Consider the following 19800-nt stretch of genomic DNA (forward strand, 5'->3'; position numbering starts at 1 on the left):
GCACGTCATATATCGCCGTCTCAGCGGCGCGAGAAATCCCGGCGTTTGGCAAATTCCCGGCCGGTGTCCGGAAAATTCCCGCAATTCCCGGACAATCAGACACTGCGTCCCGCGAGACCGCTACTTTACTTTTTAATTGCCGTTGTGTAAGTCTGTTTAGTGGAGTTTCTAAGGCGTGCGACTTTTCAACCAAAGGTCTCGGACTCGTACAAATGTTTTTTTTTTACTTTATGTACGAAATGTAGGGTTGTCATGATTATTCGGAACGGATACGGCTTTAAGAGATGATTGTGACCATTTCTATACATATTCTACAGTGGTAATGATATAGAGGACGGGTAAAAATACGGGACGCGACACTTAAATACGGTCACAGTCCCGTATATACGGGATGTATGGAAACCCAACGAATGGGTAAGGTCAGGTAAGTCTTTTTGAGTTACTTAATTTTATTTATGAGTCAGTTTTTATTATAATTTAATAAACTTATATTGACGGGGATATGGACCGTGATTACCTTTTGTATTGTTTTCGAGCTCCCGATATTTTGTCGCAGTTCACGGGTATCCCGGTCAATATAAGTCTAGTGAAACCGAGAATCATTCAAAACTGTTATTATCATTTAATTTAGTTTTTAATATATTTAAATATCTCTATTTATTTTGTCTACAAGTATTTCTCTGGCCCATCTAACCTTATTTTATATGTCTCGTTTAGTGGCTGATTTTAGATATTAAATTTTACTATATCATTGTAATAGTAAGAAAGGTGTAAGTACCAATTATTTATTTATAAAGATTTATGGCGTTTTTGTAGGGTTTCCACTTTTAAGACCAGCGTCAAGTTATCCAAAAAATCCAACTATATTGCAACTGATCCAGCTTTGATGATCTATTTGAAGAAGTTACTTTTCCGAAAATATTATTTAAAAAAATTATCATTCTATTTGTATGGTTAAAATTCCTGTAGGTATTCGGAGATGACTAATCATGGTACAGTCAAGTGTAAAAATATGGGTGTACACATCTTACTCAAAAATATGTCCCATAGCATCTTATTCCAGTGTAATAAGACCGTAGTATATACCATATTTACGAACGACGGACGACGACGACGAACGACGAACGACGACGGTTTGTCTAAAAGAGTTACGAGCGGTCGGGTTGAGCTGGAGCGAGGCCAGAAGACGAGCTGAAGATAGGAAGGCGTGGCGCGAGCTTGTGAAGGCTCTTTGCACCTCTGGGGTGCTTTAGGACAACATATACCATATTCATGAGACGATTCTCTCGATACATATTCTTGCAGCTGGCTGTACAAAATGTACCTAAAATACGATAAAGTATTGCATTTGTCCAAAGAGCATATAATCACTACGTTCTACGTTTGTCTTCATGAAATCGACCTGTCTTGTTTGTCATTTTAGATTAGTTCGCATAGCTGCCGTATGGCGCTGTAATCTGAGGCGTAATGTACGGCCATGATAAGTTTGGACCGATATATATGAAAAATATTTATTTCAGACACCAGGTATCGATATTTATGTCTTTAAAACTATATTAGTAGGTAACAAAGGATAATAAAACTATAAAAATAAACGTTAATGTTAGTAGAACATATAATGCTCATTGGATCGAACATGGATTGACATCCAGTGAGCTAATCGACACAACAATACAACCATCCACAATTGTAATTTATTTTTAATTCATTACATCATTGTCTTTTATATTAATTGGTGGTAGTGCGATCTCGCTAATCTGGATGAGGCAATGTTTCTGAATTTAGAATTGGCACGTGGGACGCGTTAGGCATAGACATAATCTGTTGGCATATTTTCCGACTTTGTATAACTTTATAATTGACGACATTAAAAAAAAATAGAATACCTAATTGCATAATTATGTCAATCTATCAATACTCTATTAAGAGTAACAATTTATGACACATGCAGAATGTAGGTATTCTTGTAGCTTAATTTTTAGGGTTCCTTACCAAAAAGGTACAAAGGGAACCCTTATGTTGCGACTCTATTTATTGAGGAAAACCTGAAAAAATACCTACCATCCTTATCACCGAAATTAACCAACGATAAAAGTTTTAATTTTATAAGTATCAAAAACATTTTTTACTTATCGATTCACCGGATGGTCTCATCGGAAGATCAGCGCTGGAAGTCGCCAGCAACATGCTGAGATGAGACCATATCAGCCCTGATATATTTTCTCCTTTTTATGTCTCTCTGTCTTCTATAATTTTCTATTTCGTGTTTGTTCTTACGAATAAACTATTTCTATTTTATCCTGAATAAAATGCACTTGTAGGGAACAGCGCACGTAAAATCGTAGAAATAAATAAAACAAAGCACATACAAGTGTATACAATTTATTACTTATCCTAGTTACATACATACTTCATTTTAGTTCAGTAGAAATCACGTAAAAAATCGAGAAAAATATTTTAGAAATTAGTATAAAAATACTGTTTAGACACAAATTTGTTCACAATTCATAGGAAAACTGGTATAAATGCAGTCACACTAGTTAGTAGCAGTTGGCGATCTCTTAGATCTAAATCTCTAGGATATATATATATATAATACGGGACTGACTTACATGCTTAGAGCAGTTCTTTAAAAATGCTTGCAGTTTTGTTAAAAATAATAACAACAGACAGAAACAAGGAATAAAAACGCTTTTTAAGTAATTTTGACTAGATATGAAATTGGTTGTGTAGATTGCCTTACTACGCATAACAAACGTGTGACATTTGAAAACCAGTTCGAATTTGAAATTTATTGCTTGAGAATACGGTATATATTTGGATGAATTTTCGAATGTTAACGGCTGTTTTGCGCGGCGCGGCAAGTCGCTTAGAGCCTGGCCAATAAGAAGACATTATTATCAAAATGGCGTCTCAGTAAACCAATCGGAAATCTTAATTTGCCTTGAATGTTTTAATTAATAGTGTTAGACCAATGTATGTAGATTACAATACCAGTACGACAGTAATCAGCAGTAACATGGTTACATTTTTATCACTTGCCATTATGCCCGTCACTTTCGCGCTTATATACTTGTTAGAACGTGACAAATGATAAAGAGCCGATCGTCTTAGCCCTCCTAATATGGTCATGGATAAAATGCAGTTACATTTACATCCTTCAGTTTTCATTCATTGAGATCAAAATTATAAACAGTCAGTCCCATTTGAATTAAATACGCGCAGTTAGTAAAAATAAATTATGTAATAAAACTGAGCATCTGATTAAGTTTAGAACTTAAAGTAAGCAAAATAAATATGTTATTTAAATTATACTTAGAAAATCTGCTGGGGTATAAATATCGTTGTTTTGGGGAGACATGTCGCCTTTTTTTTACCTTTTGAACGCCAAGAACACGTTAAGTCGTCGTTACTAGTCGTGCCCACAGCGCCAGGGACGACTATAGTTGTCAAAGTAATCTTTACACGTTCAATTAAGGTTTACATTCGCTCGCTTGCGCCCGAGACCTAGGCGTGTCAGTGACGATTTTGTTTATGACATAAAGCGTTCAAAAGGTTAAAATAGTACATTACGATACAAGTGCGAAAAATAGGAAATTCGAAACGAGTGGCGATAAATTAAAACACGACCGAAGGGAGTGTTTAAAATCGACACGAGTTGCGAATTACCTATTCGCACATGTATCGTACAACGTTTTACAGTACATATGGCCCTTTAAATGTTCGACACAGTAACGTAATATGCTACTTTTCGCACTAGTGCTATAAAGTAGCCCCATATGTACTGTAAAATATTTTATTTTCGGTAAAAAATTGGAAGTGCTAATGGAACTTTCTAGTTATATTCAATAATTATTTGGATATTTAGGGCTGGTCTCCCCAGGGATGACCCCTAGTTAAATTTTTACGCATATTGACATCCGGATATGTATAGGGAGTTTGCGTAAACTGATGAACACCGATTTAGGTCAAAATTGTAAATCCTACACACAAGGGATCGTAAATTGTAAGGGGCAGTTAATTCCTTGCTTATTGGCATGGTGCAGCCAAGTGTAAAAATATGGGTGTACACATCTTATTGAAAAATATGTCCCATAGCATCTTATTCCAGTGTAATAAGAGCGTAGTACCATACTCTAGAAGTGACCCGCAGTCTTCCGAATGTCGTCCACCCACGGGTCACTTCTGGATGAGATTGGCTCGGGACCGGGATAAGTGGCGTACTAGAAGAGAGGCCTATGCTCAGCAGTGGGCGATAAAAGGCTGATATGAATGATGATGATGAGTACCATATTTATGAGACGATTTATTCGAAACATAATTTTGCAGGGACTATACTTGCTTATTGGCATAGTACTGGCTTATTGGCATGGTACTTGCTTATTGGCATGGTACTGGCTTATTGGCATGGTACTTGCTTATTGGCATAGTACTTGCTTATTGGCATGGTACTTGCTTATTGGCATAGTACTTGCTTATTGGCATGGTACTTGCTTATTGGCATGGTACTTACTTATTGGCATAGTACTTGCTTATTGGCATGGTACTTGCTTATTGGCATGGTACTTGCTTATTGACATGAATTGTCAAAATCAAGTTTGACCCTTTAAAGACTCCTTTCCAGCCAAATCGGTAGTGTCGCTGCCTAGGAAGCTGGATGTCCAGGGTTCAAATCCTGGTAAGAGTATTTATTTGTGTTCATCACAAATATTTGTTCTGAGTTATGTATCAATATCTATAATATATATATCATCGTCTAGTACTCACATCACAAGCCTTATTGAGCTTACTATGGGGCGAGGTCGATTTGTGCAATAATTTAAATGCACAAAATAGCCAAGGTAGTGCGTTCGATCCTCCTGGACGCTTAAAATTTCCGTAATGATAATGCAAAAGAAAAAGGTCCGACATTGCAAGACGAATTGTTTTAGACTTGGTTTAGGCTTTCGATTTAGACCCCAAAGGTGGCCAACACGCACGCTCCCTACAACACCCGTTGCCTGTGGCCGTGTGTGTGTGTGTGTGTGTGTCTACGCCCTGGGCACGGTCCACACACGTGTATTAGCGTCCTGCCCCGCGGACACGAGGGTCTCGTCGTCCAGCCACGCCACGCCGGTGATCTGGCTCTGCGGGTGTGCATCTGTAAAATGGCGTGTTATAATTATTCATTTTGAACATAACATTATTTACAGTACATATGGGGCTACTTTATAGCACTAGTGCGAAAAGTAGCATATTACGTTACTGTGTCGAACATTTAAAGGGCCATATGTACTGTAAAACGTTGTACGATACATGTGCGAATAGGTAATTCGCAACTCGTGTCGATTTAAAACACTCCCTTCGGTCGTGTTTTAATTTATCGCCACTCGTTTCGAATTTCCTATTTTTCGCACTTGTATCGTAATGTACTATTTTCTACTCATCGACTGTAATGGTTGAATTAAGATTTCGTATACCAAAGTGTAATTGGGTACTTTTCATGTATAATATTTATTTCGAAACGGTTTACTCAACTAATAATGAAATGGACCAATCCCAGCTCGCCGCGGTCAAGATGACAAAACAAAACGATAGCTCAAATTAATTATTTATTTTAGGTTGTATAGTAGAAACAATTGCTTCATAAGTCATAAACGCACATGTGACACCCTTAATATAGCAACATCCATAGACTACGAAAACCGCTTACCATTGCTTGTTAGTCTCCATAGGCTACGGTGGATAAAATTGATAAAAAAACTGTCTAAGAATTGAATTTAGCGCAGAGCAAGTACCAGGGCCTCATGAGTTACGAGGAGGTGTCGTTGACCACCCCGCCGGGCCCCGGCGGCCGGGGCGCGTACTAGTATGAAGGTAGCGGCAAGTCCCACACACCGTGCATAAATGCATTCCCACTCCGTCAAAAAAAAAAGGGGGGGGGGGGGGTTGGTAAGTACTTACTTTTGATGATGATGTGTTTTCCAGGGTTGTCAACGCTCCAGACGATGATGTTGGTGTCGAGCGCGCCGGACGCGACGCGCCGGGAGTCCGGGCTGAAGGCGACGCAGTTGACGCGCGCCGTGTGGAAGCCCCACTCCTTGTTGTGCGCCGGCTGACCGACATCAAATGCATATTAAGTATAAGTATGGTAGACTCCAGAGATGTGAAAAATAGTTTATAAAAAGTATTTAAATACAAAATATAAAATACTTCCTTGTACTATTTCAAATGCAAAATACAAAATAGTTTTCAAATTTGTATTTCAAATACTAAATACAAAATAGGTATTTTCAAAATGCTTTTTTAAAATACAAATACTTTGCGATAAAAGGTACTCTTAAATAGTGAATACCTAGTCTGAATTAAAAATTTAGTAGGTATTGCTCGGAATTTACAAGTTGGAAAGGCTTTCTTTATTCTTTAAAAATAGTGTGTGTAACCCTAGAGGTTTTCAATAGTGGCTTATTGTGTTAAACACTGTTTCAAAAAATTCATAGTGAATAAATAAACTAAAAAAAAACATAGAAAACACCCATTATTCAGGAACAAATATCTGTGTTCATCACACAAATTAATGCCCTTACCAGGATTTGAACCCGGGACCATCGGCTTCATAGGCAGGGTCACTACCCACTAGGCCAGACCGGTCGCCATAAAAGAATGAGAGAGTTGCAAGGATTGTAACGTCAGAAGAGACTGTAACTCCTACTTACTTTACCTAATAAAAATTATTTTGTATTTTGAAAATAGAAAATAGGTCCCAAAAACTATTTGATATAAAATACAAAATAGTTTTCTTTAAAAGGTATTTAAATACAAAATAGGTATTAAGCATTTTGTATTTGCATTTTAAATACAAGTATTTCAAATAAGTCACATCTCTGGTAGACTCTAAAGTAAACCATACTTTAAAATGAAAAAGTTTCACGTCCACCTCGTCCGAATCATTTCATAATCAGACACAAAGCTAAAGGTAAACGCTGCGTAACTAATGGGACCTCATGGGCCAGATTTGGTGCAAATGTTTTGTGACGTGATTTTAGTTAACACATTCAGTGCCAGCGCGTGCTACGCGCTACGAGCGTAGCCGATAACATGGGAAAATGCGTATGTAGCGAAAAGCGACTACGGACTGAGCGCCCGCCTGGCGGGTTGCTGGCAGTGAATGCGTTAAATTTAATACTAATCGACCACCGGTCTGGCCTAGTGGGTTGTGAATGAAGCCGATGGTCCCGAGTTCAAATTGTGGTAAAGGCATTTATTTGTGTGATGGGCACAGATATTTATTTCTGATTCATTGATGTTCCCTATGTATTTAAGTACCTATTTATTAAATATTATATATTATATATATCGTTGTCTAAGTGCCCACAACACAAGCTTTATTTACCATGGGACTTAGTCAATTTGTGTAATAATGTCCTACAATAGTACATTGTGCAACGAGGGGGGTAAGTGAAAATTCGGATACGAGGTAGGTAAAGACCCGAGTTTGCAATATTCTTACCCCCGGAGTTACGCACAATGTTTTTCATCACACTTGCGAAGGAAAAACTAAATTTTAAGCAGATTTTTTTTTTTGTGTAATAATGTCCTATAATATTTATTTTTATTTTATTTTATAATTCTTAAATACGGTGACATATCAAACATTCGTCCGCCATTTTGTAATTTCTTGGCAGGTGAGGCATGGAAGGCACAGACCCATTCGACATTCAGACACGATTGAAAATTATGTAAAAATATTTTAAACGGTTGTTAAATTTATTTATTTATAAACGTCAGTATTTTAAAAGCAAAACTCATTTATGCTACTTGGTTTGTATGAATAAGTGACATAATTAAAGAAAAAAACCTATAACTCCCTAGGGAGTTATAGCTTTTTTTTTACACAATCCATAACTCCCGCGAGAACAAAATAGGCCTTTGTCCTTCAGCGCACCTGCATAAAATAAGATCTTTTTCGAGCAAGTGTGATGAAATATTTATTCTATCTAACTTGAATAAGTACCGAAGGTCAATGTTATCAAACTGTGTATACCAAAGTGTCTCAAGGTACCCCATATTATTCAAAATCTCTATTTAACCCTTTTAACTAAAAAATAGCGCGCTAACCATTGACATATAAATCTAAGGACGGGCCTTACGGACAATAAGAATGGAGCCAGTACAGCGGTGTCACGCACACGAATCCGAGCCAATCGTGCAGTTCCGAGTTTGCAATATTCTTACCCCCGGAGTCACACACAATATTTTTCATCACACTTGCGAAGAAAAAACTAAATTTTAAACAGAATAATTCTTAAATACGGTGACATATCAAACATTGGCACTAACAAATAAATTATACCTCGTTTATATTTACAAAATAGTAAATTTACCTTGTATTCCTCAGTGCTGTACAGGATAACTTTTCTATTGGCGTCGCTGGCGACTAGATAGGCCGAGTCGGGGCTAAAGCGGACGTCGGTCACGGGCCCGAGGTGCTCCAGGATTACTCCCGGGGTCAAAGTGCGCACGTCCAGAGTAAATAGGCGGACTTTGTTGTCCGCTCCTGGGAATTTGAAAAAAAAAAGCTTTTTAGATTTAGATTTCTTTATTTCACGATGAAAATTACACTATAAATTTGCTACATTCGTCAAAAGTATGTTTATCTCCCTAACAACAACAAAGAAAATTGTTCGATCGTAACTGATAACTAGTAAGACGGAATTAGTTTTTGATCGCAACCGGTTTCGTACAAGGCAGAAATAGTTTTCGATCGCATCTGGTCTACGAAGCTCTGGTTGCGTACGCGGCCGAAGGGGTTTATCTTCTCATCATGATCGTCAAAACATTACATTATAAATAATAAAATGAATTGTGTCTCCCAATAAGGATCGTCATGTGCAAAGAAATATACGTTAAACAATTTAATATATAAGCCAACTTAACCGTTTTCCAGGCCGCACCAATCTACAAGGTTTTCCCAAAAAATCCAAATATATTCCAATTAATAAGAATAATAAGAATAAGAATAAGAAATATTTATTAGCACAAAAAGTTAAAAAATTTAGATTAATATTTAATTGTACTCACATAGAAAATTGCGCTAAAAGGTCTTCACTCAGCTTGATGTCCCGAAGTTAGTCTTACGACACACTACGGGACGCTGGTTTTCAGTGAAGCCTGGTAAAACTAAAACTAATTATAAGACTAGAACTAAACCTAGAACTAGAACTAAAAAAAAAACTAGATGCTACCAATATCCAAAAAAATATACTTAACACAATAAATATACACAGCATTGGTAACAAAAACATAGAATAATATATAATAATCGAGCTTTGATGATTCATTTGAAGACAAGTTACATTTCCTGAAAGTGTAATCTAATTTGAACCTTAAATCGGAATGCTAAAGTTGAAATTCTAATGGCGCGTATGTGGTCGATGAATCGTACTATGCCTGGAAAAGGGTTAACATTAATCTGGATGTGTCATGAAAATGTCGAATGAAGAGTTTTTGGACCCGGGTATGTCCTTAAACTACGTCCAAAAGAGAGGTATGGGCAATGTGAATGTCATCTCGCCTTGTGCGGTAGGGCGCAGCACAGCAGATGTCATTCCAGATCTAGAGCAGAGCCCAACTGGGGAAGTACCTCCACCTTACAGAAAACCGCAGCCAAATAACACTAGACCCTACTCATAGTGTTGTGTTCCTGCCGGTGAGTAAGGTTGCCAGAGCTCAGCGAGGGGGGTGGGGTTAGGGTCGGCAACGCGCATGTAACTCCTCTGGAGTTGCAGGTGTACATAAGCTACGGAGACTGCTTACCATCAGGCAGGCCGTATGCTTATTTGCCACCGACGTAGTATTAAAAAAAAAAGATAAAAATATTACAAAAAGAACAATATTCCATATTTAAAATATAAATGCACACAATTTAATAATAAATTAAATTACATATTACTCATTTACATGATACAGAGGAATAACAAAAGGTTTGAAATTTGTTTGTCGTTTGTTTTGGTTTGTATTGTAAAACGTTGTACGATACACGTGCGAATAGGTAATTCGCAACTCGTGTCGGGGAGTGTTTTAAATCGATACGTACATATGGCCCTTTAAATGTTCGACACAGTAACGTAATATGCTAATTTTCGCACTAGTGCGGTAAGGTAGCACCATATGTACTGTAAATAACTATTATCAGAGATCTCTACAACTATCTGTATTTTTTTAGGTATTTAAGAAAATATAAACAAACCACAATAAGGTATTTTGCAAGAATATTCCTCAAGTCAATTAATTTTATCTAATTCGATGTGTCAAAACTTACAGAAGCTTTACTGCGATATATTATTTACTCAACGTAACAATGACGTTGTTATATTCGTTTTATTTTGCTAATAAGATTATCTCGGAATGATTTGATTAATCAAGTTTTCGAATTATTCGGTATATCTTCGGCCTAATAAAGAACTTAAAAGGATACGAAATGCTTAACCATCTGTAGATGAAAAGATTAGACGATTAACCCGTGGAGTGCCTTAGCATTACCAAAGAGAATTTGATATAGAGGCGGATTGCCAAAGAAAACTGTAGCCACAATAAATTTACTGCCATCTTTCGACATGATTAAAACTTTTAGAACGCCATTTGACATTGCGCCTTATTCTTTCACTGATACTGTTTTCTTTGGCAATCCGCCTCTATTTCAAATTCTCTTTGGAATGGCGTGTGGGACTTAGTCAATTTGTGTAATAATGTACTATAATATTTATTTATATTATTTAATCATATGTCGAAAGATGAAAGTAAATTTACTGCGGCTACAAAATTTACTTTGACAATCCACATCTATTTCAAAATTTTCAAATTGTCTTTCAAATCTTACCATATACCACGATTGTTTTGGTGGTCGTTCGACGTGACAAATGAAAGGTTAAAACCAGATCCAGGCAGTTTTCTATTTGGTTGGTTAACTGGTCAATTTTTCAAGTACCCAAAAATGTAAAAAAAAACATTATTTACATTTATTTAACTACCGAAAGAAACAGACACGTTTAGGCACTAGTTGGGATGGCGATCAACAGTATTTTACGGCTTAGTTGAACATGCAAGCTAGAGGATGAAAGTTTACCTCCCACAGCCACGTGGCGGCTCTTGGGGTCGATGGCGACGCACGTGGGCTCGAAGCTGAGAGGGATCGCCGACTGCTTGCTGCCGCCGATCACCACGCACAGCTGGAAATGTTCACTTTTAACGCATTTTACAGTACATATGGTGCTACTTTTCCGCACTAGTGCGTAAATTAGCACATTATGTAACTATGTCGAAAATTTAAAGGGTCATATGTACTGTAAAACGTACGGTACATGTGCGAATAAGTAATTCGCATCTCGTGTCGATTTAAAACACTCACTTCGGTTGTGTTTTAATTTATCGCCACTCGTTTCGAATTTCCTATTTTTCGCACTTGTATCGTAATGTACTATTAACACACTTTTAAATTATAACTTCTATTTTTCTAAAGAAAAACTCGTGAACTCATTTGCACCCTTTGGATACGTGGGTCAATAGTTATTTGTTTTACAAGGAGGCAAAGTTGTTATTTAACCGCTCGTGCTAATATTGATACCCGAGCAAGCGAAAGATTCCAAAATTGAGGTTCGAGAAGTGGAATCTTGAGCGTTGCGAGGGTTTCAAGGCACGAGGCGAGGAAACAAACTTTGCCTCCGAGTGAAACACAATATCTTTCACCACACCAACTATGACATAGCAAAAAAAAACAAATCAAATCCAAATGAACGTAATTAAATATTTATCATCCAAAATCATTATTTGAATGTCAATTCTACCAGCTAACATAAGAAAACGACTCAAAATTTGCATCTGATTACTTTGCCCCACATGTGGATAAAATGCAACTTTCTCATTAGTTTTTGAACAATCAAGAGGACCTTTACCAGTTGGTGCGGTGAAAAATTATTTACATTGTCTTGTTTTTTGACCTTAAACAATGTTACGGAGTGAAGCTTTTTGTATGAGAAGAAATTTAGTTTAAATATTTCTTATGTTAAATATAATCTACAGTTAGACAGACATATATAGCACTTTTGTATTGATAGACAACAAAAATACCAGCGTGACAGAGTGGTCAAAGAATTTTAACCCACGTAACTCCGTTCTGTTATTAAATAACCACACGCTCCGACTTCGCACGGGTAAACAAAACTAACAAATTATACTCGTAAACCTTCCCCAAGAATCACTCTACTGGTAGATGAACCCCGCATGAAAATACGTTTAGTAGTTTCGCGTTTACCGCAAACATACAGACAGACAGACCCGGCGATTTTTTTTTTTATAATTACTACTATAGTTCGTGTCAACGATGACGCGCAATGATTAACCCCCTTATTCATAAACGTCTACTAAAGTTGACAAGCCGTGAATAATCGTTTGTCCCTTTCCGACGTATTGGTATGATGGAATGGGACAAACTATTATTAGCAGCTTATCAACTTTAGTAGACGTTATGAATAAGGGGATAAATGTTTTATTATTTTTTAGCCGCCAATACTTCAAAAATTCAATGTTTTTTGTAAGTAGACTTATTATTTATTTATTTAACCTTTATTGCACAATACAAAAAAAGTACAAATGGCGGACTTAATGCCTTAAGGCATTCTCTATCAGTCAACCATTGGGCCAAACAGAAACTTACAATTGGTAGAGACTTCAAGGGTGCTGTAGTGTGTGTGTACTACACCTTACCCACAAACACACGCGCATAGGGGACTATAGTATTTAAGGATGTACGTGATATTTCCTGCCGTTCTTGCCGGTGAGTAAGGTTGCCAGAGCTCAACGAGGGGGGGCAGGTTTAGGGTCGGCAACGCGCATGTAACTCCTCTGGAGTTGCAGGCGTACTTAGGCTACGGAGACTGCTTACCATCAGGCGGGCCGTATGCTTGTTTGCCACCGACGTAGTATAAAAAAAATTAACGCATTATACGTACTCGAACCTATTTGTTTCCTTTAACGTCTAACCTCACATGAGTCACATGGCGACCCCGCCAGGATACAACATTTTAAGTGACATCTTATAGTGACATGAAAAACACATAACATTTATAAATAAAACAGCCAATACCTGGGTAAACACAACATTATAATAATGTTAAAAAATGTACTATACTTTTTTTTTCATAAAATCCTAGTCTACAACTTTTTTTTTATTAGGAAAAGGTAAGCATTTGACCACAATCTCACCTGATGGTAAGTGCCGATGCAGTCTAGGATGGAACATGCTTACCTTAAAGATGTCTATTCACCCTTGATTTAAAAAGATCCAAGTTATAGTGGACAGGGAATAGATTTGCAGGAAGTGAATTCCACTCCTCAGCCGTTCGCATGATAAAGCTGGATGCGTTTAGTGCGAATCAGCGGAACTCCTCCCATTGTATTTATTATATACAGTGTGTGTCTTTCATAACGACACTAATTTCAAGGGCTGAAAGTATAAGTCCTAATGAACTGAAATTAGCATATTTAGTTAAAAAATAAAAAATAAAATTTTTCATACAAATTAATTGGGCACGCAATGTATCAGTAATAAATTAAACTTAACAATTGTCATGTGATTTCATTGAAATTTCGCTCTTAGTGACATCCTGACACCTATCACAATTACCTACATCTTACATGTCGGTGACACTTTTGATTGACAAGACCGTCAAAAATCATGACAAGAGACCTTGTTCGTAAAAAAAGGACTTAACCGCCCTGCTATCGCGAAACACTTTGCGAAGTTTCTCCTCTCTTTCTCACTCACAAAAGTTGCTTGAGGAGAAACTACGCAGTGTTTCTTGGTCAAAGTTCTATTAAAAATAAAAAAAGATTAAAAAGTTTTTATTTATTCAAAAAATAAAATCAATCTCTGCGATTCACTCGTCGAAGATAACGATGTTCGATGTGACGTCCTTGCATTTCGATGCAAGTGTTGCATCGGCGTATGAGAGACTGATGTACGCTTTCAAAATTAGTGTTCTGCTGAAGTTTTTGAAACGCGTCAGTTATTCTGTTCCGAAGATCTTCAACAGATATTTGTGGTTTCGAATACACTTCGTTTTTTATGGCCCCCCAAAAAAAATCTAACATCGTGAGGTCCGGTGAACGGGCCGGCCAACGTCGAGGCCCAAATCTACCGAGCCAGTGGTTTCCAAACATGAAGTTCAAATGATTACGCACGCGAACTGCTGAATGTGCCGGAGCTCCGTCCATTTGCAACCAAGTCAGCTCCCGTGCTTCTTCTGGTAACGAATTGAAATAATTAGTCAATGGACCACTAAGCAATTCCAGGAATTTTTCGCCATTGAGATTTCCGTCGATAAATACTGGACCTATTATACGGTCACCATGAATGGCTGCCCAGACGTTTACAGCCCATCGGTATTGATGACCGGTCTCTCTTAGTACACGAGGATTTACTCTTGCCCAATAGTGTGTATTTCTCTGATTCCACACGCCGTTCCGAGTAAAAGTACTCTCATCAGTCCATATTACTCTTGAGGTAAATTGGTGGTCGGTATTGTGTTTGTTTAATAGCCAGCGACTAAATGTTAAACGTGGCAGCAAATCCCTAGGCAATGTTGCGTGTGCCTTCAAAAATTTGTAAGGAAGCTGCAAGTTTTTTTTGAGAATCCTGTGAACTGTTTTGTGCTTCATTTGAAAATGTCGCCCGGCATTTCTTGTACTGCATTCTGGATTTTCAGCAAAATGTTCCAGTATAATTTCTTCATTACGAACATGAAGACGGGGTCCATTTGCCAACGGTTGGATTCTCCCAGTAATGGGCATGTCTTCCCGGACACGCTGCAATGCACCGACTATGACTCTGGGGTTTTGCGGAATTCGACGATTTGGAAATTGCTCCCGATATAATGTTAACGCTAGTCTAGCATCTTGCATAGCTTCGCCATACTTTATAATCATATCCGCTAATTCTTGCGAGGTATAAGGCGATGGTCGTGGCATTTTGGAAAGATAATTATGACATGACAATTTCATGAAAAAAGTCACCTAAATATTTTACGTCAACCTACCTGCATCCTGTCATACCAGCCAGTGCAGTCAAAAGATTGGTGTAAGTAGGTAACTTTGTGTTAACTAAGAAGGCGGAATCAGATAATTGTTTCGTTTAAGTACCGATTGATAACTTCACATTGATTGGGTTGAAGTGTCAAGATAACATCGAGTTTGTTGATCAACACAGACATTCCTAAAAAATTTAATAAGCATGTTTGAACTAGGTAATGTGATTTCTAAGAAGTGATAATAAATGTATGTGCAGTGATTTTTGGTATTAGTCTAGCTCGGTGAATAATGCGATTCATAAATGTGGTGGCTAACAATAAGACACAGAAAGATTTGTTGATGTAAATTTGTTGTGCTAGTGTGGTCAAAATCGCGTATGTTTTAAATTGCAGTGTTTTCTAGTAGTGAATAATTCAGTAAATAAGTTAACGTCGGCAACAGTTCCGAGTTACTTAATGTTTTGATCGAATTTAAATGGAAACGAAACTAGCTCTTCCTCTCTGAAACGTCAAATAAATGTTTGCATTACATTGCTGCTCGAGATTTTTTTTTAAATTAATTACTCTTAACTATAAAAGGCAATCGTTATATTCTTTTGATAAAACTGTTAACAGCACTTTAAACTATCGTTACTTAAAACCAATGTCGTTATGAAAGACACACACTGTATATAATCTGTATTTGGACATATCAAAGCTGCATAGTTCTTGGAAACTATTGATTCCTGTGCAGTTTGTATTGTACAGAAAAACATTTGGTCATGCTAAATAGCAGTTAATAAAGCTAAATAAGAAGTACTCAAAAACGGGCATACCTCCTTGACGGTAGCGATGATGGTAGTATCATCGTCGATGATGTGGTCCATGCCGCGCGGCTGCGCGCCCAGCGTCACGGCCGCGTCCGTGTACGTCGGCACTTCGCCTGGAAACACGGTTTTAAGGGAGTTAATGTTATGCGACATGCCTGTGGACATCATACTGTACTTTTGAGCTTAAATTAATTGATATAATTGACGACCGGTTTGGCCTAGTGGGTAGTGACCCTGCCTACGAAGCTGATGGTCCCGGGTTCAAATCCTGGTAAGGGCATTTATTCGTGTGATGAGCATGGATATTTGTTCCTGAGCCATGGGTGTTTTCTATGTATTTAAGTATTTATAAATATTTATATATTATATATATCGTTGTCTCCTCAACACAAGCCTTATTGAGCTTACTGTGGGACTTAGTCAAATTGTGTAATAATGTCCTATAATTTTTATTTATTTATTTAATTTAAGCTTATAGGCATGTTCGCATTTTCTAAAAAAAGTTGTGATGACAGCCTTAATAAAATGTTCCCAAATCGTTAACTTTAATACAGTCCATCGGAATGACACGTTTTTTTTTTGACCCCCAAAGGAATATGCAAAACAGAGTGAATTAGTACAAGTTATTACGATAAAATTAAAGTTGTTTCTTCACTTTACCTGGGTAGGATGGACTTTTAAGCAATAATTTTGAACGATAAATAATCATCGAATAACACCTTCAGTTTTAAGCGAGTCACACGTTCACAGTGAGCTGCAAGGGACGAATTATGCTGTCCCTTTCTAATGTATGACACTATCCCTTTCGGCCATTTAGGGTTTTCAAAATTCAAGTCATTATTTTATCTGTGGTCGTGCACGTATAGGGATGTCAAATTGTGCCAACTCTAATAGTTGCTCGGAGCAATGCTGAGCCGAACGAAGCCGAGAAAATCCGAAAGGAGGAGTGTCGCCCCACTGCAGTAGTCCATGGCGCTGGTGAGAAGCGAAGCGTTCTTTCCGGTGTTTATACCATTGAGTATTAATCTTGTCTCTAGATGACCTAGACGTAGTCATGTCTTGGCACAGCGCGGCGCAGTAAGTCGTCTATCCTTCACGATCCATCTTCGTGCATGTTGTTAGTTGATCTAGTAGTGACCTTGACCTTAGATGACATAAACCTCGACTTACCATCAGCTCTATTTAAGCACGGCGCGGCGCAGCCAATCGTTGATCCTACACGAGCAATCCTTACCAGAGTTGTAACGTTAAACGTAGATGACCTTAACCTTGACATACCTTCAGCTTTAGGCACGGCGCGGCGCAGTGAGTCGTCAATGCCGCAGGTGAGTAGAGAACCATCTTTGCCAGCGCGCATGCCGTTGATCTGGTTGCCGTGCCCTTGACCTTGGATGTGTTGACCTTCACCTGAAATTAGAGACATCAATCGATTATTTATTTTTCGTCGCAAATTAATTGATCAATTTATATACATAAATGTATGCAGGGCTTCTAAGCTAATAGTTTTGCTGACTATACATCTGTGTAGGTGCATACACTCTCTAATTTGGATTTATGACTCGATAAAATGGTCATAATAGTCCTTCCTTACCAATGGTAACATTGGTTAACTAGTAGAGAATGCATTCAAGCATTCAGTCTGCAATCTACAATTGAAATTGAATATATAAATAAACATCACAATTACAAGTGTGCTTATAAATAAATAAATAAAATATTTAGCCTATATACGTCCCACTGCTGGGCCTCTTCTCAGGCGCAAGAGGGCTTGGGCTATAGTCCCCACGCTAGCCCAATGCGGCTTGCGTGCGTGCGTGAGTGCTTATGCAAGTGAAAAACTAAACAAGTATATTAGTTATAGCCAAGGTGAGTAGTTACAGTTTGGTGTTTTGTTAACCAGGATATTAGAAACTTATCTTACCAGTAGCGACATTCCAAGCGGTGACATATCCATCGTGACTAGCTGTGTAAACAGTGTGCTTGTCCGGATGTAATGCCAGACAGGTGATAGGCTTATTATGGCCAGTGAGGACCCGGAGAGGCTTGTCCGGGTTCTCCGGGTCGAGGTAGCTGATGTCTCCGGACAGGGAGACGGTGATCAAGTGCTTGCCTTGCCAGAGGCATGATACCTGTAATTAATTCAATCTTACACTATAACAGGTCTGTATTTGTTTGGACTGAATAAAGGTTTACTTGAGGTTCTCTTGAGCCTCTAGCGGAGAGTTCGATGGGGCGGGCAGAGTGGCATCTAACACAAAAGGTTCTGTACAACATACACTCAGACCGGTCGCATTAGTGTTGGTAGGCACTCGAGTCTTTTGAGTCTATATTGAAGAACTCGACTTGTTTTTAAGAGACTTACAGCTTAAAAACTTCTGAGTCTTTTAAGTCCCGAGAAGAGTCCCTTATTGAGTCTTTTTTAAGCGCAACTCAAAAGAACTCGAGTTTCCGATTAAAGACTCATTCAACAATTTTATAGGTTTTACCTATAGTCTGTATCTTTAGGTATTTAAAAAAAGGTAAACAAACAATTTGTACATTTTCGGGTAGTTTTAATATTTATTGGTTAACCAACCAAATACAAAACCGCCTGGATCTGTCACTGAACGACCTGACTTTAAACCTACATTATTTGATCGTGTAATGTTTTCATCTACCCTCAGCTGCCTTAAGGAGCCATTTGAGGGTAGATTTTGTTTACCTTTTTTTAAATACCTAAAGATACATACTATAAACAACAGTAAAGGAAATAGGCGTTATTGTATGATTTATGTTATGTATATCCAAGAATTTTACATAAAGACAAGGCATTTCGAAGTTATTTGTAAAAAAATTGCAAGGTCTCCGAAAAGGACTCAAGTCTCTACAAAAGACTTGAGTCTTTAATAAGTTGAAAAAAACTCGAGTTTCGTCTTAATTATAAGAGTCTGAAAAACAGAATCGAGTCCTAACGCAGAGGACTCAAAGGACTCGAGTCCTAACCAACACTAGGTCGCATACGTTGGCGTTATTTATTGATATGAATAAATCGTACTTGTTGGTTCTCGACAGCATTGCCCATGTTGAAGAGTAGGGTCCGCTCCATGGAGGCGACGTCCCACACGGCGCAGGTCTTGTCGCCCGAGCAGGACAGCAGGCGCCGGCCGTCGGGCGCCCACGCGATGCCGTACACGCCGCCCTTGTGCGCGGGAGACCCGAACTGACACGACAAACGGTATTGTAAGAGACCGACAAAACGAGTACAGACAAAAACGAGTACATCTGTACCCCTAGTGTAAATAATTTCGATTTCGAAACGTGACGTACGCGTTTGCGTTAAGTCTCATTTTGTATGGGTTTTTGAACAGCGCGCCAAGCGGGACGTTTTGGAAAGTCAAAAATCTCATACAAAATGACACTTAACGCAAACGCGTACGTCACGTTTCACAATGTATTATAGACCCCATTTTTGTTGCATGTGCTTTTTCTTCCAGAAATCGAAAGTTTTTGTCATTTAAAGCTTACTAGTAAAACTCCGGCTTAGATATGACGAGTAGATTTTGAGAAAAAAAAATCAAAGTTTGCCTTTATCCGGGTCCGAAAAAACACAAAATAAAATATTGCAAAAAATTTAAAACACATTTTCTTATCTTTATAACGATTATCAGATATTGCTATCACTCCGGATATATGTGCAAAATTGGGTCCTTCTACCTACTACGGATAACGAAATATTAAATAATTTGTCATTATTCTTTAGATTTTATTTAATCGTCCATAACACAGTATTAGCAGATAAAAAGTGACTTAAACGAAACCTTGGAAATACTTCTATTCATGGTATTAATTTTGTAAGCTAATTCAGCGTTATTTAGAAGTTATTGGTATTTTAATTTATATCCGGTTTATATCCGGGTATTTTTGTGCTAGGGTTGTCACTTCATCATAAA

The 19800-nt window shown here is 37.9% G+C and overlaps 1 protein-coding gene across 1 annotated transcript in view; it reads right to left on the minus strand.

Annotated features, from left to right (window-relative positions):
- Positions 1-2366: 2366 nt before the first annotated feature.
- Positions 2367-19800, minus strand: part of LOC133531630 (actin-interacting protein 1) — a 30147-nt gene continuing 12713 nt past the window's right edge. The window contains exons 6-13 of the mRNA XM_061869952.1: positions 18906-19070; positions 17793-18000; positions 17150-17278; positions 15878-15984; positions 11105-11207; positions 8364-8536; positions 5944-6094; positions 2367-5140 (exon numbers count right to left, since the gene is read on the minus strand). Of these exons, the coding sequence (XP_061725936.1) occupies positions 5031-5140; positions 5944-6094; positions 8364-8536; positions 11105-11207; positions 15878-15984; positions 17150-17278; positions 17793-18000; positions 18906-19070 (1146 nt within the window). The 3' untranslated portion in view covers positions 2367-5030. The remainder of the gene's footprint in view (positions 5141-5943; positions 6095-8363; positions 8537-11104; positions 11208-15877; positions 15985-17149; positions 17279-17792; positions 18001-18905; positions 19071-19800) is intronic.

The sequence above is a fragment of the Cydia pomonella genome, chromosome 2 (genome assembly GCF_033807575.1).
Source record: "Cydia pomonella isolate Wapato2018A chromosome 2, ilCydPomo1, whole genome shotgun sequence".
NCBI classification, from domain to species: domain Eukaryota; kingdom Metazoa; phylum Arthropoda; class Insecta; order Lepidoptera; family Tortricidae; genus Cydia; species Cydia pomonella.